The 26,615-nt window shown below is 42.7% G+C and overlaps 1 protein-coding gene across 3 annotated transcripts in view; it reads right to left on the bottom strand.

Moving 5' to 3' along the window:
* Positions 1-5,185: 5,185 nt before the first annotated feature.
* SLC7A1 (solute carrier family 7 member 1) overlaps positions 5,186-26,615 on the bottom strand; it is a 52,736-nt gene continuing 31,306 nt past the window's right edge. For 2 of the 3 annotated variants that reach the window (XM_062576972.1, XM_062576980.1), the window contains exons 3-12: positions 23,952-24,110; positions 22,113-22,287; positions 19,669-19,793; positions 17,785-18,007; positions 16,789-16,928; positions 14,894-14,996; positions 12,535-12,746; positions 12,035-12,183; positions 9,529-9,637; positions 6,269-7,914 (exon numbers count right to left, since the gene is read on the bottom strand). In XM_062576972.1, the coding sequence (XP_062432956.1) occupies positions 7,805-7,914; positions 9,529-9,637; positions 12,035-12,183; positions 12,535-12,746; positions 14,894-14,996; positions 16,789-16,928; positions 17,785-18,007; positions 19,669-19,793; positions 22,113-22,287; positions 23,952-24,110 (1,505 nt within the window). In that variant the 3' untranslated portion in view covers positions 6,269-7,804. Of the gene's footprint in view, positions 6,002-6,268; positions 7,915-9,528; positions 9,638-12,034; positions 12,184-12,534; positions 12,747-14,893; positions 14,997-16,788; positions 16,929-17,784; positions 18,008-19,668; positions 19,794-22,112; positions 22,288-23,951; positions 24,111-26,615 lie in introns of those variants that run through there. The other variant, XR_009958532.1, reaches the window with a different exon arrangement.

The following is a 26,615-nucleotide window of genomic DNA, read 5'->3' as shown; positions in this document are numbered from 1 at the left end:
AACCAATCTGATAGCCTTCTAGGATGGAATGACTGGTTGGGTAGATGAGGGGAGAGCAGTGGACGTTGTGTACCTTGACTTCAGCAAGGCTTTTGACACTGTCTCCCATAACATCCTCCTAGAGAAGCTCAGGAAGTGTGGGTTAGACGAGTGGACAGTGAGGTGAATTGAGAACTGGCTGAAAGGCAGAGCTCAGAGGGTCGTCATAAGTGGTGTGGTGTAGAATTGGAGGCCTGAGGCTAGTGACGTCCCCCAGGGCTCAGTTACTGGGTCCCATCCTGTTCAACTTTTTCATCAATGACCTGGATGAGGGGACAGAGTGCCTCCTCAGCAGGTTTGCTGATGATCCCAAACTGGGAGGAGTGGCTGATCCACCTGAGGGCTGTGCTGCCATTCAGAGAGACCTGGACAGGCTGGAGAGTCGGGCGGAGAGGAACCTCATGAGGTTCAACAAGGGCAAGTGCAGGGTCCTGCACCTAGGGAGAAATAACCGTAGGCAGCAGTACAAGGTGGGGGCTGACCTTGTGGAGAGCAGCTCTAGAGAAGGACCTGGGAGTGCTGGTGGATGACAAATCGACCATGATCCAGCAATGTGCCCTTGTGGCCAGGAAGGCCAATGGTCTCCTGGGGTGCATTGGGAAGAGTGTTGCCAGCACGTCAAGGGAGGTGATCCTGCCCCTTTACTCAGCCCTGCTGAGGCCTCATGTCGAGTACTGTGTCCAGTTCTGGGCTCCCCACTACAACAGAGACATGGAGCTACCAGAGAGAGTCCAGCATAGGGCTACAAGGATGATCAGAGGACTGGAGCACCTGTCCTATGAGGAAAGGCTGCGAGAGCTGGGCCTCTTCAGCCTGGGGAAGAGAAGACTGAGGGGGGATCTTATCAATGTGTACAAGTACCTGAAGGGAGGGTGTCAAGGGGGGTGGGGACAAACTCTTTTCAGTTGTCCCATGTGACAGGACAAGGGGCAATGGGCAGAGATTGAAGCACAGGAAGTTCCGCCTGACCGTGAGGGGGAATTTCTTCCCTGTGAGAGTGACGGAGCACTGGCACAGGTTGCCCAGAGAGGTTGTGGTGTCACCTTCTCTGGAGATCTTCAAGGCCCGCCTGGATGCCACCCTGTCTGACATGCTTTAGGTGACCCTGCTTGAGCAGGGAGTTTGGACTAGATGATCTCCAGAGGTCCCTTCCAACCTTACTGATTCTATGATTCTATGACTGATCAGTCCCCAGGAGAAGATGCTCCTCTATAAAGACTGGGGCAGCTGGCAGATGTTGAAACAAGTGGGAAAATAGAGGCAGGCCAGAAAATGAGGGTAAACAATAGCCATAATTTATTAGAATATCATGAAAATGTTTTAATGTTGTACCACAAAATTACAAGTGAAACTCCAAATTCAAAAAGCATAGATGAAGGGAGAAGTATTTACAGTGTTGCCGGGACAGAAAGTATCTGCACACCTATGATGTACTCTGGGGGCAAGTTTCACATTCTAAAACTTAAAGCTTGCATCGCTACATGAACACAGTAGAAAAAAATGAAACTAAAACAAAGACCAAAAGAAGGATAAAAAAGGATAAAAATTAGATTTGTTTGCAGAACAAGCATTAAAACTATTGATCACCCCTGTAAGAAAATCTGAGAAATCATTAAGAAAATAGACCATCAAACAGACAACAGAAAGGTATATATATTTTGCTTAATAATTGGAAAATAAAAAATATACAGACTCTTCCATGGCTTCAGTCAATAAAAACTGAAGAAATGATCCAAACCCACAATAGGTTTGCTAACGCACCAGCTCCAGGTTGTCATCAGTCTTTGTGCTCCTCACATCAGCTGAAGTCAAAAGGCACAACATAAAGCAAGGTAACTGTTCACTTCACACAGGTCACAGCTGTCCCATCATCTCGAAAGCTGAAGTTACTATGCCAGAAAAAATGCACTGCACATCCTCGAGAGATAAGGATGCCTCTCTGATTAGAAGTGTGCCATGTCTTAGACCAACCTCACTTCCTGGAGCATGAGCTAGGAGCAAATACCCTGAGAAAGACTGAGGTTTGGATCAGGGTAACAAGTATGTTCTTGGATCATCTGATTTCCAGTTAGGTGTCAGACATCGCACAGTGTTTCTTATCGTACAGTCAGCTCTGCATAGACAGGGGTCTAAGTGCAAATGGCTCTGGAAACGATTTCTTTTTGCACGCTCCTTCTTGGCAGACAGAGGCCTGGAAGCATTCCCTGACACATTCACTTGCAAAAATAGGCTCTGAGCCCTCCTCCACCACAACAGCAACAAAGGTCTCTCTCCCTCTAGGAGACTGAAAATACGAGTAATGCCAACAGCTACTGACCTTCAAATTCTCATCAGGCCTCATGCTTAGAGAGGAAATACTGTGCACAACACCACTTGGTCATTAGCATTTCATTACAAACTTCATCATTTTGGTAAAACAAACTCCACCCTACCCTCATGGAGAGCTCATGGTTCACCCACCCTCTGACTCCCACCAGTAGATTCACGTTACAAGAACAACGTATGCAGTATTTAAGCACCGTTCTGGCTTGCAGGGGGGGAGGAAGGCTTTGCCCAAGTGCTTTTGCATGGGAGCATCTGTCCGCACCCAGTTCCCTGCCAGCAGAGCTACAGGTAGCATGGGTGGGAGGACACATGAACACAGGCTGAAGCCTCTCTGTTGCCAGGATGGGTATCACCCTTGCACACATTCTGGTTCCTCACTTGGGACCTTCACTTAAGGCATATGTCCTACATGGGAGCTTTCCAATGGGCCGCCCACCAAGCAAGCCCCACTAGGGCACAGTGGCATCGAGGGGAACCTGCTTCACTTGCAAAAACAGCTCTGGCCTCAGTGGAATAAAGAAATAGGACCTCTCCATAAACGCACATCCAGCAGACAAACTCATGGTATTGAAAGCGTATCCAAAGATTAAGAAATAGGATGTTTTTTATGCAAGAGGCAACAGGCACTCTTTAAAAGGCAGCAGTGTTGAGATTTACGCGTGCAGGGGAGGGACTGCAGAGCAACCTCTTGCTACAAAAACAGCATTACTTGTCCCCCCTGCCCTTCAAAACAAGTTCCCAAAGCCTGAAAGACCAGCGTTATCGTTTATTCATTTGAACACATGATAACAATGCTCATTTTTAAGTGTTCTTCTTGGGGTAGAAGTTCTTATTCTAGTAAAAATTTAGGAAATCACACTGGAATTGATTAATATATAAAATGCAATCACTAAAGCAGCTGATTTTACAAAATACAAACATAATATTCCACAATATTGCTTTCTGTTCTCTGAGTTAGGAGAAAGAAAAGAAGTTAGCTCCCTACATGTGTGAAGCAACCAGTGATAGGCACCCTCTGTACACTATGAATAAAAATTTGTTTTTTCATCTGGGTTGGGCAAAGAGTGGAAGTGCTAACAGAAAGCACTGCCAGTGGAAACTTCATGCTTCCAAAACTCTGGCTATAGACAATATCTAGAACTGCAGAGCACTTCTGCCATTCGTGGCGCCAGTCTTTTAAGTATCAACAGTGCTTTCGTGAGAGGTTCAACCCTCTGCAATGCCCTCTCCCCTGGTGTGACCAACAGGAATGGCTACACTGGCGGCCCCTCAGCAGGCTCCGAGCCCCGTGCTTGGGGCTGCCAGCAGCGCCAAGGGACAGGACGCACTAGTGGAGGGCAGCCCAATGCCACCGCGACTGCTTTTGACACCCCGATGAAAGCAAGGCGGAGAGGATGGCAAATGCCAAGCACAGAATAGTTTGGTCCCCAAACAGGAAGAGAACAGGGGAGGGACAAAAAGGCAAATCAATTGCCCAGCAGGTAATGATTTTCAGCAACCAATTTTGAAAAATGGAAGTTGTAAACAAATAAAAGCTAACCATTTTTAGGCAAAACAATTACTTTGTGGTGTGTGGGGCAGGAGGCTGATTTGACAGCAATTGTCCTTTGAGAAAAACTGACCGACTGCATACTACCAACCTGCTACATCACCACCCGCTGCAGTGAGGGAGCTCAGCCAGCCGTTTCACTGCCACCACCACCTGCGAGGCACTGGCAGTTGCTAGGACCCTGTCTACAGAGACCTGCCCTCGAGGCCTCCCTTCATGGAAATAACCAAATTCAGTAAAATCAAGGTCTGTCCTTCAGGACAGAACCTGCCTTGAAAGATCAGGTAACCCATTTTTATTACATCTCTCAACTTTGACAGCGAGGGATATAGTCTCGCACTAAGCATCCCAGAAAAGGTGTCACTTCTCTAGTCCCACCTCTCCATACAGTGAAATGCTCTGCATCTGTACAAATTATTCTTATAACAATAAAGCAAAACAATTATGAAACTATTCACAAAGAAAAGCTCGAATGAATGAAGGCATATTGTTCACAAAAGCAAGATTATAGCAGCATTTGCACGTGTTCAACGATACCTGGCTTGATCTATGTCACATGCAGACATCAGCAGGGAGGCAAAGGAGACAGTAAAAAAAATACGTATGTATATCATCCATTCAGCAAAGTCCTTGACATTATCCTAGAAAGAGGTGGTCAAATTCTGCCTTTCAGCTTACAAAATGTATAAGGGGCAGATGCAGCCACGACAAGGATGGGGAAGGAGCCTGGAGCTGCAGTTGTGTCGTACTCATGTTCTCCCCTCTGGGGCAAGTCACATGAAGAGGAGGATAGGGTATCCTCACAGCCAGCTCGGTAAGGGGGAAGCAGGTATGCGGAGAGCCACAGAGAGATTTGTACTTCCCTGTCGCTGCACAGGGTTGTGGACTCTCTCCAGCTTTTTGTATCTGGTGAGGAGCAATAAGGTTGAGGAAATCATGATGGGGGAGTGGGAGATAGGGCTGAAGAGCCTTGATCCCAATAGTAAATTTGCAACTGGTAGCTTTGGGATTGGTACAAGTAAGGGCACCTTTAAATACAAAATTTGGTTATACTGAAAGGTTTTCCTATGAACTTTCTCAGAGAAAAGGAAACTGAAGGAAAATGATCCCCATCAAGACCTCCCCTTTCTTCTAAGAGCTGCCATTGAATGCCACCAAAAAAAAAAAAAAAAAAAAAAAAAAGTCATGGAAGATAAACACCGGAACAGATCCCTAAGTAAATAATAAAAATAATTTAACATTTATAAAAAAAAAAAAGATTACATACAGCAAGAAATCTGCATATTTTTAAATAATTTTCTTTGGAAACACACTTCCAGTCAGAAATCAACCCCTTCAAATCTTCACGTTAAATGTGGTAATTGCTCAGAAGCTGATACCCAAGGTGGAGAAAAACATCCCTACATTTTTGGTACAATGGGAAACTTCCCTTCTGAGTTTTCATTTTTCCCCTCATCACATCTTCAATGCTTTTCCAGAGGCTGTGGAGTGTGACGAGTTTGCGTTTAAAAAAGTAGACCTCAGTTTCATGGGTTTCCTAGAATTTTGCCTAGAAATTTGATAACCTAGAATTTTGATATTCTCTCCCTGCTTGAATAGGATTTCATATAGGCACAGGGAAAAAAAGGTTTGACGGACAGTAAAGACCCAGCAGCTGGCGCAGAGTATGACTTTTCATTTCGCATACGGAATTGCAGTCAAAAAGTGCACTGGAAATGCACACACAAAACAATGTACACATTACTTTAATTCCATCAAATTCTAACCCTGGGATGATGTGTTTACTAAGAACCCTTTACTAAGAAAAAAGCCAAGATCATCAGTGGGTAGCAGGGCTGTAAGTCTCTCTTGGAAACCTGAGAGAGATAGTCCATTGTCAGGCTAAAGAATCTGGGAAATCTGGTTCCTGTTTCTGCTGCATCAGACTCCCCCGCAAGACTTTGGCCACGTCATTCAGGAGTCTATTCCACAGCTCTCCTTGCATGCGATGGGAGGAAGAGTGCTTCCCTTCTTCAGAGGAGAGTTATGCTGACACATACAGAGGTATTCAGAGGCAGTAGGGTGGAGGACATCTCGGACAGACAGCATCTACTCATGTAGGGAGAGGAGATTTCTGCAATATCTGTTTGGGATATACTTTTCAGTACAAGTTAAAGCATGAATTTAAATCTGTGCCATTACATGGGTATAACTCACCACTGTGATGCTTCAAAAAGCCTGGTTTAGAGTGGTGTATTTGGCTATGGAAGGACATTAGAGATAATTTAAAAACCTTTCACCTTGTAACAACATCAAGGCTACACCTGCATTTCTAACTCAACATGGATCCCAGTCTCATGCTCTGAATTTCCCACCTTTCATGAAAGCCAAGCTCTGGAGCACAATCAAACGTGAAGCCTAGCCATAGCACGCTGCCTTAGCATGGCTCAAGTGGATCCTGTCCCAATGGAGCAGAGCACCCCTCAGCCCCACAGAGTATCACATGCCTCATACTTGAGCACATTTTATTGATCTTTGTAGGTAGAAAGCACACAGACGAGGAAGCTCAGCTGAGGTCCACTGAGGCTTAAACTCCAAATAAGATCATAGACAAAGTCAGTAGCCTGTTTCCAGAGACGATCTGCAGTGCCACAAAGAAAACTCGTCTCAGCAAGCCAGACCTTAGAGTTTAGCAGTGTTGTTTGGGGCAGGAGGTTACACACTCTACTGGCATCACTGGGAAGCTGTCGTTGTATACCCTCACGTCCTCACCTGGGAAAGGGTATAGAAGTTGCAAGACTCTAGGATTCTGTTTATAAGAGGATTTCAAGGATCCTGAGAATCTTTTCGTGCATCTCTTTCTAGTGACAGGAATACGATTCACCCACCAATGCCAAATCAAATTCTCAAGGCAAACTTCTTATTTCAAGTGGCCTGCACTGGTGGCAATTCTACTGATTTCAAATAAAAATGGATGCATGGAAAGGAAAAGGTCCTACTTGTTTTTAGACCTGGGCTCAGAAGCACTTCTGCTAGCCCCTCTCCCCCAACTGAGTCATAGTATTGATAAGTTTTGACATGAAGAGGTAGGAAGGCTCTTTGAAATCACCCGTTCTATTAAACCATTCAAGTACTTGCACCAAATAGTTTTATGAATAAACCTGGAAACCCCCTCTTTGCTGAGTATATAGCTAGCAGAAACACTGTTCTGCATTATCTGCACATTTGCAAATGGCCGTTCACCTGACAAGCAAAGACCATAAACCTTCCCAACATTTCAAAGCAGCAGCACGCTAAAAGGAGTATGAGTACTTAATTAGTTAAATACAATAAAATCATAACACCCGATACTTTAAAGAATGTAAATCTTGCAGGTGCTTTCTTAATTGGGTGAAAGCGTATGTTTGGTGAGAGCCTTTTTTGTGTGCACATGTGGTACAGCTCACATCAGGTGAAGTAACCAGCTGATCTAAGCACGACACTAGCATCACAAGAGCCGCTCCATTTATAATCAAGTAGAGTATCTGTGGGGAGGTAATTCACAGGGCTACTGAAAGAAGGACCTTTGTGAGGCCTGGTTTCATAGCAGCATTTAAGATTAACTGGCACACAGAAGCAGTTTTCTTTCTACACATCATTGCAAAAAAATGGAGAGGGAGGGAGGGAAGCATATAGCCCCAGATTAGATGACAGTGTTATCGGGAGTATGCCAGAAGTGTGGGTTTTTCCTTGCAATCCCTTTTAACTGTGCTACTAAGCAAATTGCAAGCTGTAGCAACAAGGCTGGGGATTCCCACCTTATGCTTCATTATTTCTGCATTACTGATTAACCAGATGAAACACTTCAGGTTCCCCAAACAAAGCTTCCTTCACTGCAGCAATTCCCCAGTTGCCCTTAAGCCAAAAAAGCAGTCATTTGCAGCTGTCTGAACCAGTGTCCGTATTTCTCTCTGTGTCTGATGAGGCCGAGTATGTGGCTTCCACACTGTGCCATATTCCATAGCTAAAGTAGATGATAAAGCCTGTGGAAGCCAAGGGGAAAGAGCAACATTAGATCCATAATGAAACAGAAACTACTATTCACACCTAAAGATACAGGTTACATCACAGATAAATCAAGCTATCCTGACGGCTAGCTTGTAGTAGACAACTACTATCTTACTCAGAAAAGTAAAAAAAAGGCATTAACACAAGACATCATTCTTTTAAAGATGATCTAGCCCTGCCCCAAACATAGGAGATAAACCAGGGCTGATTACAGAATAAACTTCTCATGCTTTTGAATGAGTTCATCCAAAGCTTTTGCCTTCTGTGTAGAGCCTTCTCTCTCCATTTGTGCATTGATAGCCTCTGTTGCAGTAAGAAACACCTGTAACTGATGCTAATCTTACATAATCATTTTTATCACAACAAATTCTGTCTTCTCCATACGTCTTCAGTTTGAAAAGCTCCAGCCACACCAGTTGGAGGGCAGTTCAAGTTCAGCAAACAAAGAATGCTGTACAGCCCCTTGTGCAATGAGTAAGCAGTTGTCATTCCACTAAGGAAAAAAAGTACTGCAGACACACACACATTTATGTGGTTAAACACACATATACACATATGCACTTCCTTACTACTTCTCAGAACTCAGATGCTGTCCATCAGGAAGAACACAACCTAGATTTTCATCCAGATGATAAAACTGTCCATTAAAAGTAAAATAACAATAAAAGCCCAATCCCAAGGTTGCTCATTTGCATTTGCCTGCTCCTTGGCTCACAGTCATTCTATTGTTCCACCTTTTAACATAGATTTCTCTCAGGATAACATATATCTAACATGTCTCCTTCTTCATGTTGTCAGATTTTGACATGCAAAGGGCAATACCTTGAATACCTTGAAATTAATTATACTGAACATTTTACAAGTTAAAGAGACAACTGTCCTGGCAACCCATGAGGTTTATACAGGAGTTTTGAGTTATGGGTGACTCTCTGTCTGCCATCACATAAGGCAATGTTTTTTTATCCTTGGGATGTCCTCAGACCAAGACACCTTGGAAAAACGTTAACATTCACAGGTAGATTTATTGAAACGAGGAAGGGAAGGGGTTTTCATGGCTTGCTATGAAAACAGGACATGAGCAAAAAGGAAGCTGCTTGGAGTTTGCCTTGACTAGGTTCAGAGCAAAGAAACAGGCAGTTGCTTCAGGCAGCCATCCCTGAATGTTAGCTCTTTGATCCTCCAAGTCTCTCTACCATTAAAGATAGAAGCTATAAAAAAAAGTATCTTGATAAAGCCTTTGAAGCCTTGCAGATCACCAGAAAGTGGTCAGGCAATCACAGACACATGCCATATACTGATCTTCTTCTTCCCGTAAAATCATGAAAAAGGATAGTATTTGCTTTCTTTTTTATATAGCTGCAAAGGAAGCCATGATGGGAACAGTGCGCAAGATGGTTCACAGGTAGTTTTGTCCTCATAAAGGTTTCACAATCCTTAAATTTAACATAATGCTTGAGATACACCACCTGAATGGGCAATATGATTACACAAGGCTGATGAGCGTCCCTCCCTAGAATGCTACAGTAAATTTATGGTTAATAAACCCAAGTAACTTTGAATATATGTATTTTTTTCTCTCTTAAACTCACCAAGGAGCATCCAGACTGCAAATCTTATCCATGTCCCTATATCTAGTTGCATCATGAGGTAAACATTCACAAAAATACTCACAATAGGAAGAAGAGGCAAAAGAGGTACCTGAAAAAGAAAGATGGATAAATTACATCCACAGAATAGATTAATAGATAGGCAAGAACATCACTTCTCCTGCAAACAGAAAGTGATGCCTGTTAACAACTCTGGCTGCCAGATCCTAGAAAAGGTAAAGTTAGATCAAAATGCAGGATGTGAGATTGATGTGAAAGCAGCCTGCTGCACCCCATTTTAAGCAAAGTTCTGCCTGTTTTGTGGTCTGAAAGGAGGCAACAGGCAAACTTCACCTGGAATTCTGGGGGGGGGGGGGGGGGGAGGGGGGAAGAAAAAGAGGAAAATCAGTGACAACATCATGATAGGCACCTATTAAGGAACAGAAGAGGGCAAGGAGGACTGGACTGTCAGGAAGGACTTGAACTTTATCCAGCAAGTACCAGGGCAATTAAGCAAAATATATACACCATCCAGTAAGTCACTAGATTGTGGAGTGTGTAGATTTTCTTCTCACTGAGCTGCAAAACATAACTCACCTGCTATTTTAGCTTTACTTCTATTCAATAGGGAAAAAATTATTGGAGGATCTGAAGGCAGAAGGCAGAAATCATCACAAAATGCTACCTTCCACCACTTCAAAAGAAGCAAAGAAATGAATATAGCAGAAAAATCAACTTAAAAAACTCTACAGTTGCCAACAAATTCAAGATATCAATAGGTAAAGACTAGCAGGAATTTTAACATAAAAAGGAATTCAGAATTTGAACAGATAGCAGTAAAAGTACAACTGAAAATCATCCCAGAGCTACAGGAAATATAGAAAATATACAGGAAATAAAGTAAGAGACCAGTGCAGCAGTATCAAGAGTATTTTAGTGATCTGAAAAGCAAACAAGTGATTCAGTAAAGCCTAAATGCAAGCATCAGAAAGTAAGGAATAGCACAGGCATGTAGAGAGAAAATGACAAATGATAAACTATCTATAGCTAGACAGAACTACAATAGACAATAATTGAAAAGTCTGTGAATATGGTGAAACTAAGAGGAAAAGGAGAGAAATTCCCTTTACTCATAAGGGAAAGTCTGAAATGCTGTAAGCCTGTTTTAGTTCAAGCTTCACAAAAACATTTATGATGGCCAGTTGCTCAATGCAATTATAATTAGAGAACTGGCACATGGATTAGAAAATAGAAGAATTATTTTCCTAAATCAGACCTTGTCAAGTCAGCAGGGGCAAATGAAATTTCCCTAGGGGAGTGAGGTATGTAGCTAAGAGATGCAGAAGTAATCTTTGGACCAATTATAAGCACCTCTGAGAGCTTTGGTAGGCCAGTAAGGTCTCCAGGTACTGGAGAAGGGAGATAAATTACCTATTAAAAAGAAATCCAGAAAAACAGCTGAGGAACAAACCAGTCAGCCTTGAATTCCCGGAGAGAATTTCAAGAAAAATTACTAAACACACGGCTGTAAATGTCAAAGGATAACAAGGAGATAAAAACAGCCACTGCAGATTCACCAGTGACATATCTGATTTTTTTCCTTTGACGAAGTAGTGGCTGAGAGACAAAAAGGAGGTAAAATACGCTGAGTTTAAGGCAAAAAGAAATCCTCTGAAGCAAGTTCAGCAAATACAGTCAAGATGACCACTCCTGAATTTTCTGCTTCTGGCCACCTCTGTTTCTATTTCTGGGACTGTAAGCCCAAAATGGGCTGCAAACACTAATCTGGAAAACTCTGGTTGTATTAAAGTATTAAAATCAGAGCATTTGCCAAAAAACTATACTAGAAGACCAGTCAAAATGAGAACAGTTCGAAGGACAGAGTTAGAATTCAAAATGATCTTGATAAATTGGAAAAATTGTCTGAAATCAGTATGACAAAATAAGATTTGCTAGATTATACTGAAAAAAACTGTCTGTTCAATAAAGAAAGGATGGTGTGCTGGGACAGAGGAGGAAAATGATAAAGTTCCTTATACTTGAAGGTTGTTAAAGATAGAACGGTCATCCCCTGTCCCATAGCTAACAGAAGGACATGAAAATATCAGCGCTTCTGTCCATGGGGTACTGCTTGCCACAGTGCTTCTTACGCTGTGCTGTGCTCTGCAGTGAAGGAAAGAGAGCAGAGGATCTCTCTCCCTCTCAAGTACTCCACTGACATTTGAGGTTAGATGCCAAGAGGAAACCACACCCAGAGACCTAGCTTAGTTCTGCTAGGACATCCCTTTATGTCACAAGCACAGGTGCTGAGAGGTTGCAGTCATGCTAGCTGGAGAGCTCAAACCATCAGATACATTGGCAGACTTACATGGAAAAGTTTACATCAGACTCATATTCTCAGCACGTTCACTTGATCTAGTCCCTTGTTCTGATACAGGCTAACATGCATTTCCTCCTCCAGCCAGCTCCCAAACAGCAATCTTCTAGCCACAACTCCCAGGACACTCACCTTAAAGGAGAGCTTGGTTTTGCTTTCAGGCTGTTTCCATATAATGAAACTGACAATAAGAACAAGGATTGCAGCAATAATCCATACAGTCTTTATCAGAATGCTTGGCTCAAGGGCAGTCAAGATACAGCTACCCACAATAAGGAAACCTGTAAACAGTCACGAAAACTTACTGATTATTTTTTTAGAAAGAGGAAAAAAACCCCAAACCACAAGCAGGCAAAGCAAAACCTGAAAACTCAGCAAACGAATAGCAAACTAAGAAAAAGCTAACTGTTGAAGATATGCCTTTCCTCTTGTACACACACATATCTATATCTATGCATTTCTTTTCAAGAGAGAAATCTAACGTTAGATTTTTTGTTACCTTGGCCCTTACAAGAGTTCCTCAAACTTGCAAATAACCAGTAACAAACCAGAAAGTGAGCTTTGCCTTAACAGTGAGTCCAAGGGCCTACCAACTGGTTCACTGCCCCAGAGCTGTACTGTCCAGTGCTTACCAATGATGAAGGTTGAGACGTTCACCACAGAGCCAGAGAATTTGGAAGGGTCTGAGTTTGGGGGACACAATATGGCTTTGAGGGAACATTTCTCCTCTTCTTCTGGCAGAAATCCAGCCTGAGATTCACTTGTGCTCACAGACTCATTGTTATCTGTCTCCTCTGTTGTTCTAGCCATCTGGTATGCCAAATTAGGCTGCTCTGGCTGATACCTAGGAAAAGGGAAATGAAACAAAGAGGCTGTTGCCCTGGCACAGGGTACTGTTTATTTAAAAGCCACACAGATAACCATGACTGCTCCCCAGATCACTACAGCCTCAGAATAGGGACACACAATGTCTACACCCTTCTGTTTCAGGGGAAATTCTGAGAAGTACTGTGGCTAGAACTTGGCTGTAATTTCATAACTGTTTTAAGCTGGAAAACCTACTCCTTCATAAATCAGATCACTGATATTACCAACACATGTCTGGGTAACAGTAGTGAGGACTGGAGAAGAATATGGCAGCAGTATGGTCTTTTTCAGGCTATCTTTTCATCTCTGACAATTCAGCTATTGTGTTTTGGAGTTAAAAGTCAGTTGAACTAACAGCTCAGCAGATATCACACCCCAGCAGCTGCTCATCACACCACAAAATGCTATTCCTGGTTCTCAGTGCTCTTCCATTCTAGCTTCTTTTCTTAGTTTGTCTGCTGCCACATTGGAAACGAAGGGGTGAAACAAGAACCATTTTTTTTTGTTGCATGGGTAAACAGTATCTCATTCAAGATGGCCCTGATGCACAGATAGATTCGTAAAGAAAAAACACTCTTCCAACCTTAAATCCCTTTTTAAGCAGGTTTTGTTTGTGGCTCTCTGCCACAAACCTGAGCAAAGGAAAGGGCCACTACAAAAAAACATTAAAATTGCTTCTGAGGGGATGCATCTGCAACAAGGACATCTGTGAAATGTTGTGAATTGTGTAACGTTGTGAAATCTTTGGTCCAGCCACAGCAGGGTGTTAGTGACAGCACCTAGCATCTTAGGCAACAGTTAAACAGCTGTTTTATCAGGCAGCCAACTAGGAAGGCAAATTAGCTGTCCTGGCCACTATGAGGCAGGCTGTCTCATACAGAAACCTATGACAAGGAAAGGTTGAGCCCTGGTGACTAATGCATTGCCTGACATATGATAGACACAACAGCTTGTAAAAACAAATTAAGAAACCATTTATAGCATTATGGAGAGGCAAGGGCTGGGAAACCAGACCAAATGTAGCAAGGGCAAGTAGAATTCTCAAGCTCTGTGCAGTAAGGTAGGATGGACAACACAGGCACAGAGCAAAGGAAATATAGTAGGCCCTTCATTGGCTGACAGACAGTTTTTACTTCCATGCATTTGCTGTGACCAAGTAAAAGGCCTACACTAGGCTCTGAATAAGTCACTGAACATGTAAAGGTATTTTTCAGTAGCATAATCTTCAAAATATTGGGTTCATGGGTAGAGTGTTGTTGCCAGTGAGGTACCAAGCCATTAAGAGACTCAATTTTCAGCTTACATTAGGGAAGCTATGGGAATTAAGCACTTGTAAAAGACATGCACTAAGGCACTGATCCTGCAAACGCACACTCAACTTTCCTACTGCCGCTAGACTTTACTACTGCTACCTTATTTCCTGGGACCACAGCAGTTCACTTGGGCCTGTGTACAAGTCTGCCAACTTTCCCTTGTTTGTAGAACCAAGCAGGACAAAGGCAAACTCAGGAATCACACAGCCCTGTTTTGTTCCAATACTGAGAACACAGCAGGAAAACACCCACATTTGCACCTTCTCACAAGAGGGAGTTTCCCTCAGGAAAGGTAAACTCCCACAGGTTTAACTGTGAGTGCAGTCTGTTCTTTGAACACCTAGAAGCAGCCAGGCCTCGGAGAACTCTCTCGCTGCTGCTCACTGAAGTTCTTTCCCTCTGCTTTTGTAGCCGGACTGTACAGACAGAAACATCCCTCAATAGCCTCCTCCCTTGACTCCCCTTTCAAAAGGCAATACAGACTGAGACTGCAGCCCCAGTGTATATCGAAGGCAATGATGACAAAGGCACCTAGAGCATCCTTCTCTCATCCCTACCTGTAGGTCTATCTTCTAGGAGACTCAAGGTTTGACCACTGCAGAGGTGGTCAAACTTAGGTGAACTAAGTTCAGAGGATTCCCTCAAGATCCAATTAGCACATTGCCCCATGAAGTTAAAGAAACAAGCCCTCCACATGCTTAGCTGGAGATGTCCACAGTTTTACTGAGTCTACAGAAACTCTGAGGGCATTTCACTGCCTTGGATGGATTTTTGCTTATATAGTTTAAAAGGGCTATTTCTTTATCCATACCTCAGGACCAATACACACGCTGCCACCAAGGAATAAGCCAGAAGAGTCCCGATAGACATGAGATCCACAAGATCTTTCAAGTCGAAGAGAAAGGCCATAATAGCTGTGGGAGGAGAAAGTGAAAGAGGGAAGAAAAATCAGTAACACTGTGGAATATTAACATTTCAGGAGCATTAAAGACAAAACAGCTGAAGTGTGACTGCTGCTCAGGATTCAACAAGGAGCTTGAGCCATTCCATAAAGCATGACTCAGTGCTTGAATACCGAAGGCCCTGTAATGCTCTGAGCCTCACAGGCTGTCACAGCATAGCCTCACTAACTGAAACCAAAGGAAGCATTCACTACAGTAAAAAACAGCCTGTTTCTCTTAAATGGGTGTGCTGAATCAGGGGCATCCTATAACATACCCATTACAGAAGCCAGATTGGTGTTATACACCCCTCACCTAACTACTGGCAATTAACTGGCATTTAAGCTGAAGGTTCATTGCCTGAGTCTCCCTGTGCAGCACCCCAAAGAATCATCTCCTCAAATTACGCATTCAGCCCTGCACAGACTATAGGAAACACATATGACAGGCAGCCACCTCACCCTGGTGTCTCAGTTCAGCTGGGATGAATCCAGCCTTGTGCACACAAAGGGGACATCAAAGGCACCTCAAGGTAACATGCCTCTTCACGGGCCTTTCCAAATAAAGGCAGAGATTACCTTTCCTTATAGATTACCATGCTTACACACCCTCAATAGGCAACTATCTATTTATTGCATAGACCTTTGAAAAAGGCCTTTAGAAGAGAACAACAAGTCAACAAAGGACAGACACTATAGTCTGATATTTAAGTAACTTAACACTGCAACACCATGGCCATGTTAGAGAGCAGGGATTTCAAAGCCTGACCCACTCTCTCCTTAATGCACTGCCTTGAACTCAACAACCAAAACAACATCTAAGCCCAAATGTCAAGTGCTTCCTGGGCCTGCAACAACACGCTTTGGCCCTGTGCTCTACAGACCACTCTGAGGTGATCTGAAGGTACTGCAAACTAAGTTTTACTTTATCTAATTCTTTATTCCCCTTGAATCTTGATTCCACGCTCCCTGAAGAGAAGAGGTGTCAGAAAAGTAGATGTTTAAAACTCAGTAGGGCCTAGGCTGCCCCTGCAGGAGGCTGAAATGTTTCGCCAGAGCTTAGAGCCCAACATGACAATCTGTCAACCACTACTCAGATACGGCACATCCTTACACCAGTGGCTTATCCCAGATTTAAAGCAGCAGTAAAGAGAAAGCAGCAATGCTGTTCTATTTGCTGATTACTTGGAGCAATCTGGCTATGAGAAGAAGGTAAGCTGCTCTTCTTTGTTATCTGAGAGGCTTAATTCCCATATTCTTGTGGAGTGCAAGAAGGAAGAGAGGACAGGAATACTACCAGCTGTGACTAGCTGATTAACAAATGCCTGTGCCACAGGGCCCACCTGCCTGTCTCCGGCTGTTCTGGCATCTTCTGCCAAGCAGCTACATACAGGCTGTACACAATGTCTTCAGCCAAGCCAGGCCAACAGCCTCAAGGATTTTGGGGCACAGCTAGCTGTCAACTGCAGGGGGTTAATTATTTTTAAAGCCAGCAGAGCACATAAGGAATAGATGAAGGAGACTCTTGGTGTGAGATAGGATGTCAACAATGGGCTCTGAGAAGTAGCTGTGGACACACAGAGAGCTATTCACGCTCACCCAGGCCCTGCACTCACAGGCCTCAGGCAGCCAAGACATTTTCTGTGAAGTCATGCTGTGGAGTACAGTAGTTTAGTAAGGGGGGCTAGAGTAAGGCAGACTTACCTTCCCCTATGACAAGTTCATGTTTCCCTTCTACTCATTCATGTAAATCTTTTGTATCTTACCTGCAACAGCCCCTGATGTCACCGTTGCAATTACTGGAGTTTTTCTCTTCTCATTGACTTTAGCCAAAACTTTAAAGAGAAGTCCATCTTCTGCCATAGCATAAATTATTCGAGGCATCGGAAACATGGAACCAAGCAGACTAAGGACGCAGAGGGAGAAATAATCTACTTATATTACCTCATGCTGAGCACAGCCACTCAAAACAAAGCATGTTTATGGCAGTACAGACACAGAACAGGTGGCTTTCACTCACTCCAGCTTCTCCTTCAAGCACTCCCTACAAACACTCATGTTGCTGCTAGCAGACAACTGAGGTGCAGTTTCGTGATTTTAGATACCTAAAGCTAGCCATGGGGCATGGCAACAGCCTGATTTTATGGCAAAATAACCATAAACTCTCCAAGCCTCTATGAGTTGCTCACCTAACTAAACAGATTTACATCTTCTTGAAGTAATAGATCTCCAGAGTACAGGAGAACATGATATATTCTGCTTCTAGCCTGCCCTGCCTCCCATCCAGATGGCTGTCACACAGGCAACCTGCAGAAAGACTGCTCTGGATATCATAATCCCCATACGCTCCAGAAGATGGACTCCGCAGTACCTGACACAGGTCTGCTTTCCACCCAGCAGGCCAGGATGTCTTCCAGGCAGACTATGCTTACATTTTATAGCTACCTCCATAACTTCAAGTCATTGAACTCAGACTTACATTCAAGAGATGCACCTGCTTGGTTTGCTGCTAGGACAGGAGTTTCTAAAATGATATTGGCCATGCACATCTCTGCAGCCTATCACAGGATGAAACCCTTCTGAAGTCAACAGGTCACAATTTCATCTTTGGACTCAATGCTGCTAATAATGCAATGTGGAGCTGGGGAAATGAATGAAGGCAGGGAAGCTGAGCAAGAACTGAGTCCTGACATATGCCATTTAAAAAGGAGCTGGAGATAGGCATTTGCCTTGAGAAATATTTAAGAAGAGCAGTGTCTTACCTTGTTGAAAGTGCACACAATGAACCAACAGCCACTGCATAATTGGCTCCATCCCAGCCTACATATTTAAAGGCATTAGGTAAAGGGCTGTTGGTATCCAGCTGATAGTAAGGCATCATGAGTGTGAGGGCAGCTGACACACCAAAATAAGCGACAAAGCAGATGAGCAGAGATGCCACGATGCCAATGGGAATAGCCTTCTGAGGGTTTTTTACCTCTTCACCTAGAACAAAGAAACTGAAGGATTCAAGTAAAAGACAACAAAGAACTTCATCCCAGTCTAACACATTCTGGCTGGACCTTGCAAACGCTATGTGAGCAGTGAAGCTGTAGTTCACCTGTACAGAGCTGCATACTGAAGATGGCCTTAAGGATCCACTTCACATATGTCATAAGAGCTGTTTGCTCCTACTTCTGTTGCTCCTGTCACTTCTCCTAACACAACATTTGTGGAGGCCTTGTAAACTCAGTCTGGACTAAAAGCAGTCCTTACTCCAAACCAGGTTATTTTTATTTCCTATTATTCCTGTTATCCCATTGACAGCATGATCCCCAAAACAGTTCAGTAGTCACAACTGATGGAACAACAAATTATCATGCCGTCGGGGGCCAAACACTGGAGTGAGAATTTAAGCTAGCGCCTCCACAAAAGCTGTGAAATTGTGAAAATCAGCACCATAGGTGCCCAGTTCTAAGGAAAATCAGAGTTTGCACAGCACCTTATGATCATATCAATTTTTGAAAATCTCTCTTAAAAAGAGGACTTTCTCCATTTTTTAAGGAGAACTTTGGACAATCAAGTTGGGATGAATGTGTAAAAACACCACACCATCAAAATTCAGGCACTGATTAGTTAAGAAATAGTTTTGAGCATTCTCCTCCTCCAGAGCTGTTCTTGACTCAAAGCCAAGAGCTTCTGATTTTTGCTATTTCAGAAGGATGAGCTCATAAGGAGGGAGGAACTAGACCCCACAATGACCCCATAACTAGAGCCCATAAATCAAAAGCAGATGGATGTGTTTCTTTTCCAGGGAGAAGCCCTAGGGTTAGTTGGAGTAATGGAGCCAGAGTTTCTCAATCTTCTTGGAACAAGAAGCAGTACTGGGTTATCTGTCTTTGTGATGATCTCCTCCTCCTCCTAGTCTGGCTTTGAAGCAATTCAGTTCTTGATGAACAGGAAAGTGTGGAAACTCATTCCCTTCTCCAAGGACCTGAGATTCCTCTAAGCCAGGACAAATGAGCCACTGTTGAAGGCTGCTCTCTCAGAAACCTTGGAGATCTTCAATTTGAGGAACTGCTTTAACTTGCAAAATCCTCCTTAACAATTTCCTCTTTCTCTGGCTCTTTACGTACTCCAAGCCAAGTGGAACACCTTCAGCTGGAGGCACTTAACCATCCTTCTTCAGAATAGCTTGTTGATTAAAGCATCATCTGGAGTTAGAGGTTCAAACTCTGCCAGTCATATGATGCATCTGAACATGGGTTTTCCCAGGTACCTAACTGGTAAAATAGATTGTGTTTCCTGTGGGGTTCAATCAGGTTAGTGTCATCAGCAAACACCTATGGAACTGGGCCCTGCAGGCAAAGTAAAAGGGAGAAAGCTGTTTTTGTGGGTTATAAGGTTTAGTTGCTGGCCACAGCAGCTATAAGTCAAAACTAGGTAGAAGTCAAGCACAAAGGGACTTGTGACATATTTAGCACTTTGAGAATAAGGAGCCAGCTGAGTCAAAAACGTTTTTGCGTTTTTGAGGTTGAGGTTCAGAGGGATAATGAATGCAGTGTCCTTAATTACCTATTACCCAGTGTTACGCTGTGTAACATTACTGAAAGCCAGTCTACCAGCAAACAGGTTAATAACAGGAATGAAGACATCCTTCATCTTACCTGTGGTGGCAATACAGTCAAATCCCACGAAAGCATAAAAACATGTGGCTGCCCCTGAGAGGACTCCATTCAATCCATAGGGCATAAACCCTCCAACACCGTAAAGCTTTCCTCCCTGTGTTTGACTAAAAGGCATGGCACTTGGTTAGAAGACATATTGCCTAACTGGGAACAAGAAGACTATTCATTCACACAGTTCATAGCAAAATCCAAAGTTGGAATTCAGACGAGTATTTTCTCCTTTTCACATAGCCTGCAAACAAGTATCAGGCAAAATGCTAAGCCCTACTCATTACTGAAATTTGGACTCCCCTGCAACAGCCTTTGGAGTGCATTAAAAAAAAAAAAAAAAAAAAAAAAAAAGCTTCGTGATTTATGCCCATCACCCACTTTTTCCAAAATAAAAATGTCTTGGCTAAGACATGGAGAAAATAATAAAGATTAAATTATCTCTCCTAATATTACCATGTGCATGCACATATAAACATTTACATGAGTTCATTATTTTTGAAAAAGCACGGCATGCTATTCTGAAAAATGAAGACAGAGAGATTTGAACTATATGCTTTTCACCTAACATGGACTCAGGTAAAGTGTACATAACTACACACCAGAGAGCAATGCAGGATGCTTTGACTGTCTAAAACACACTCAGTCCTGAATGTTGAACTCTCTGTGGCAAGCTTATATCCAAACCCTCCCTGAAATCCTGACGGAGGAGAGGAGCCTGCATCCCTGGTTGGGGCAAAATCTCTTACATATGCTCAGACTGTACCTAAAGCACAATATTAAGTTAATGAAACACAGTGAATGTAATAGCTTATCTCTAGAAACATGAAATGGTGGCAGCAAGACAGAAAAGTATCATTTTTGGACAACAATAAGTAGGAAAAATCTTTTCCCTGAGTACTGAGGATGAGAAATATGGGACAGGAGAGTCCTGAACATCAGGAAAAAAACAATATACTCTTATATTTCAAAACATGACATTACTCTTCATCCAAACATGACAAAAACATATCCCATTTGTGTGTGCAGGCAGAATGGCAAAATACTATGTAATCTCATTAACTTAATCTATTAATAAGGCAGGCAAATGCCTTGAGGGGTCTAATCCAAAGTTCATTAAAGTTAATAGACAGGCTCCTACTGATTTCAGTGCACTCTGGATCATGTGCCTGTTTTGAGTCACATGTGTATAAAACATCCTTCAGTTCAAGTAATTCTGGTCACTGAAAATTCAAGAAAAAGAAAAATTCAATTAAATAAACGTAAATCCTAGATCTGCAAGTCTTATCAGGTAGAAGCGTCTCAGTTCTCTTCACTGTAGAAATTAACTGAGATTTACATGAAAACTTGCCTGTTATTTTCAGAAATAAATAGCTCAGACAATCCAAATGTGGATTACTCTAGAAATGATAATAAAGTGAAATAACCCCCTAGATACATTTTACAAAAACAACAAGTGTTATAGATGACAGTGCTACAGTTACAGTGAAATGCTACTGTACTAATTGGTAATTGCACAGGATAGCGTTAGGGAAGGAGGAGAGATTTTTCCTACAGAAGCAATTTATTTGCAGGAAAAAATGTTCACAGCAGGTTGAATTTTGCAAAGGCTCAATAAGTGGCTTGTTTGTATTCAAGCCAAACTGACCCCTGAAACATGTACCAATCTCTCCAGCTAGTGCCAAACTGTGCTACCTTGCAGGCCAGCCCAAAGGGTTTAGGTAGTAAGGACTGAATGGAAGTACATGGAGACATTTAAAAGCCAGAGCATACAGTCTGTCTTGCACAGTCTCAAGCGAAAATGAACAGCCCTGCATCATCAGCAACCCTTCTAAGCTCCTTAATTTTGGCCTTGTGCAGGAAGAGAGGATTTTGGCCAAGCAACAAAACGTCATTAAAAATGGATTTCTGATAAACTTGCTGCAATGCACTAAAATAATCTGCAACTTGCCTTCCATTTTACTGAAGCATTTAGGACAAAGTCTTTAAAAAGTATAATGGTGCCTCAAGGATCTTGCTCAAGTGCCCAAAGGAGCTACACAGCTATACTTGGCAATGGTTTAAGATTCTATGACTATAAGCACCAGAGCCAGCATGATGCAGACTTGAGTATGAGGTTATATAAAAAGCTCCTTTTTTCTCAAAAAAAAAAGGAATATTAGTTGTGATGTTGGAAATGGTCACTTATCTAGCAGGACCTACATTCAGACTATATAACTCCTTCCAGCTTCATCTGATCAGCCTAGCCTGCTTTCACCAAACTCCACTGAAACCTGCCTTGTCCCTCAAGGCAGTGAAAGTGACGGTTAAGAAGGGAGCAATCCTCTTCACTGATACTCTAAACAGTTTTGAGGGAATCACTGCGCAAGCCATCCCATAAACTTGCTATTGAAAATGCATCAATTTTAGAGCTGAGAAGGAAAGATTTAACCTACTTGTCTCCGTAAATGCCATGGCTGATGTTGTAAATGTCCTGTTCAGTCAGCTGCCAGTTTTTAATAGATCCTTTCACGAAGCCTGACACCATGACAAAGCCGAGAACAAGAATGTTGATGCAGGTGAACACTTTGTTCACCAGGGCAGATTCCTTCACTCCAAAAATTAAAAGCCCTAGGAAAAATGGCAAACAGGCAGTCAGATATTTCTCCACCAGCAGCATGCACAGGGGGGCCATAAAGATAACCGAGTTACAAACAGGACACCTCACTTCCTGAAAACGTAGAGCTGCATTAACGCTGTGCTCTGCCCAGATTAATACACCTTGTCTCCCCATAAAGCCAACTAGCCCAAGTTAGAGCCAGGTAGGTTAAACATAAATTCTCCTGTAAAGACGATGGGGGCTCCAGCCCACACATTACTACTACCCAGCTTAACATACCATCACACACAGCACTTCCATCTAGTGTCTATCCCAGGTAAAGCGCCTTGCTAGTACAGCTATGCTGCTTCCAGCAGTTTCAGCCCTAGCTTGAGTCATATCACCACACTACACTGCCATCTACACAGAGCCACAACTCCATCCAGAGACCACAACTACAACAAACTCAGGGCCTTGAAGGAAGCATTGCAAGTGATTTTTCATGAAGAAACATTGTCTCAGAGGTCTTCGCTAAACGTTTAAGTTACAAAAGACATTCAACCTTCCTTAGGAGCAGGAGATAATGTGATATTATCCCAGCAGGGATGAAATCCAGCAGATCAGCTACCTCTAGTACTTAAGATATGGAAAAAAGTGTCATCCTAGGAATCCTGCTCTCATTTAAATCAGTGGGATTTTTGACAGTGACCTCAGTGAGAGCAGGAATTCAGCCTGTGGTCTTAAGGATGTCCACGTGGATAACAGTATATTTACAGGCACTGGCAACCAAAAGCTTGTTGAGGCATAACTCAGCTTCTCAGAACAACAAACTGGTAATTCAGATTTGCACCTCCAGTACCTGGTTTTTAAGAACCTCTAATTAAAATCAAATGTGACCACTGAGAGAGAAAATAAAAACATAAAAAAAATCATAAGAACCTAGGAGAGGAGAGTAGCACCGCATGTTGCCCAGAGTGCTCACCCAAGGCTACACTTCCTGCTAGTGGTAATATTGTAGTACTGCCTTCTGGGAATCACAAAGGTGCATGAAAAATACAATTTTTTAAAAATTTGCTCATATTTGGCAATGTTTTGCAAGATGCAGTTGGAGTTGGAGCAGTAAAGGCTCAGAAGGGTTTAAAATTTACAGATTTTCAAAACTTTTTCCTAATTCTGATCCAAAGCATTGGCATATTTTTAGAAAAAAGGAAAAAAAAGAGGACCTGATTATTTTCCACACATTTATTTCTCTTAAGTTTTGCATTCACTGCTGTGAACTAAAGCCCATACATGTTTTCATGTCTGACATTAAAAAAAAAAAAAAAAAAAAAAAAAGTAGTACATGAGGTTCTTGTGCAATAAGATTTGAAGAGGAAGGACCAAATTTCCATATCTGATTGAAGGCAACAAGTCACCTTTTGCTTCCTTCTTTCTTTATATGAAATTTTATTTAAGGTTTTAAAATTGACTCACAAAAATATCTAGAATGCTTCCCTCTAAATAGATGTTTACAAACAGTATATGTCCAGGGCTAACTCCAGGGCAGCAAAACAGGTCAATCCAACACTTGGAGCAAACAAAGAGCTTTTAATAAAGTGTCCGAAATAAATGAGGACTTTGTGCCTATTCCAAAAGCAAGCAATGAAATTACAGAAGAGGAAAGTCCAAGACTCACAAACCCCTCCAAGGGGGTTACCTGTTAAGATGAAGATTATGACCACAGCAAAGATGTCTGGGTATTTCGCTAGCACTCCAGGAGCATCCATAGTCATGTATTTTTTACAAAAATCTTCAATGTGCTGTCCTATGATTTCATCAAATGTTGCACTCCACGCTCTGGCCACACTAGAGGTTCCTGGAAAAGGACAGAAATTATGTAGATCACTTTTCATGGCTGGCACACACTCCAAACAGAGGCACCTTGTACTGCTTTTTACCATGGCAGGCCTCAAAGCGCAAGATGACAGAAAGCAAGTCTGCATTCATTTCTCAGGGGCTAGTAGCAGATTTTCCTCTACAGATCCAATGTGGCTACACTGCATCATAGATTCCAATCTAATGTACAGCCAGGCTTGGGATCTGCATGCTTCCAGATTACATGAACGACAGTCTGGGACAGTACAAAGTTCCCTATCATTTTCCAGCATTCACCCTCCTGTGAACTCAGAACTTAGGCTATATTCATGCCTAGCATGTGCTTCAATGTTAATGTAGGTGGTAAGACAAAGATGCACACTTAGTTGACAGGATAAACAAATCCTTACAGAGATTTAGCTTTCCCAAAATCTCATTTTGCCTTGACTTATAGCCTGGAATAATATGTTCCTTATGCCCTCTAGCAGCCTTCACTTCCTCAAAACATTGTAATCTCTGCTGCTGTGGATGTTCGAGTCTCTTCTCATGCTAGCACAAATCACTAAATATGTGTCTACACCAGGGTTACTACAGCCCAGCCAGAGAGACTTCATATGAGGCAGTCTAGCTTCGGACAGTGCAAAGCTAGAGCACCAGAGCCTAGATTGCAAAACTCACCTCACCTATACAAATAATCTACTCTGGCAATGTATAAGTCAGCTCAGACTCTAGTGCTAGAGTATCTGCGCAGGATCAAATCACACACCTGACTCAAATGGAGTGTCTGGATTATCTGAGCATAAGTCATTATATAGCAGGACCCTAATGCTAATTCTAGCAAGTGACTTGACTCCTCCCTGCAGTAAGCATTAAGACTACCCCCTCCACAGCCTACATTTCCTATGTCAGGAAAAAAAAAATAGGCACTGCTTGCTGGGGTGAGGACTGAACCTAGGTCTCACAATGACCAAGTCTGAGACATTATCTGGGCCAGAAGAGCCATTTCTGAGATCTGAGATAGTAATAATGAAGAGATATCACCAAAGAGTGACAGGATTGTACAACATAAAAAGATTTGGGTAACAGACAGCCTACTTCTCCCTCCCCATTTGTGTTATAGTGGTTATCTTTATACTAGCAATGTCTTATACAGTACACTATATATAACAGCATCAAATTGCATGATATAATTACTACAGTATATAATTGCCTGACTAAAACAGGAGTTGGTTTGGTTTTGGTATGCAGAGCAGTTCTTTAGAGGACTTTGTCTAGGTCCATTTCTGCCTAGAACAGTTTGTCCTGACACATTCAGTAGTGTGAAGTCAGAGACTGGATCTGATACGGGCAGGTTTTCAGGTTCCAACTGTGGCTCCTGCAATTGTTTTAAACAATGTCTGTGCTTATCCAGAGTTAAATCCTCTTCAGCAATGGACTGGCATCACCTGCAGTAAAATCAGGAACATTCATCATGCCAATCTGGCTTTTCAACAGTATAAACATAAGCCATCAATCAGACATGTTTGCATATTGTTCTGTTTGCTGAAATGGAGAAGTGCATAGTGTGAATGTACTTGAAGAGATGGGAGAGCAACATCATCAAGCAGCAAGACATTTAACCTTGAAAAAATCCAAAGTTATTGTGTATCATACTCAAATTGTTCAACTTACTTCAGTGCAATTCTAGGAAGGAAGCTATTTCTTTAGTTCTATTTTTTTGTTCTGCCTGTAATATTTCATGTTCTAGGACAGGACCAACCAGCTCCTGTATTCTTTATACTGGATGTTAGTTGCTCGGAAGTCAGTTCCTCATAACTATCAACAGTTTATACTTAACCCTCTGTAACCAACATCCTTGAGGGCGTGGGGGGAATCTGACATACGTCAAGCATTGGAGACACCTGAGTAATATCTTATTGCTATTATAGAAATAAGTGTGTTTCTAAGATACTAGACCATGCAGTCAACCTGTATCCAGAAGGACTGAATAGTTCTGGGCCAGCACAACCTTGCCAGAATCAAGCTGGCTCCCATCTGCACCACACAGCCCTCAGAAGGGTGTAGAAGCTCCGGTGCAGACCTCCTGCTCTCGCTCATTACAGAAACAGGTATGGGCTAGGACGGGACCCTTCGCCTGAACAACTGATATTCTGCAAGAACGCTATTACTCATACTTCTACCAGCTCCCCCCAGCTTCCCGCTCTTGAAACATTTCCCTCAAATCTGGCACAATCCCCCAAAGCTTCATTGCCCCAGAACAAAGTCCAGACCAGATCCTGCTCCTGAAAGCCTACTTCCTTCCAGTCTAGGTGACCACCAACTAGTCACACAGCCACTTTCACATGACATCTACCTCCAAGATCCTATACCAGTTTCCAGTCCTAAGCCAGCTCCAAGGTATCTCAGCCCAGCTAAGCCCAAACCCTATCAGACAGGGTGGGAGGAAGCTGCCTTGCGCATGCCTCTCCTCTTGGCATGGACTCCTACTCCCAGTCCAAGTCGCTTA

Source organism: Rhea pennata, chromosome 1, assembly GCF_028389875.1.
Source record: "Rhea pennata isolate bPtePen1 chromosome 1, bPtePen1.pri, whole genome shotgun sequence".
NCBI classification, from domain to species: domain Eukaryota; kingdom Metazoa; phylum Chordata; class Aves; order Rheiformes; family Rheidae; genus Rhea; species Rhea pennata.
This window is presented reverse-complemented; position numbering and strand designations above follow the sequence as displayed.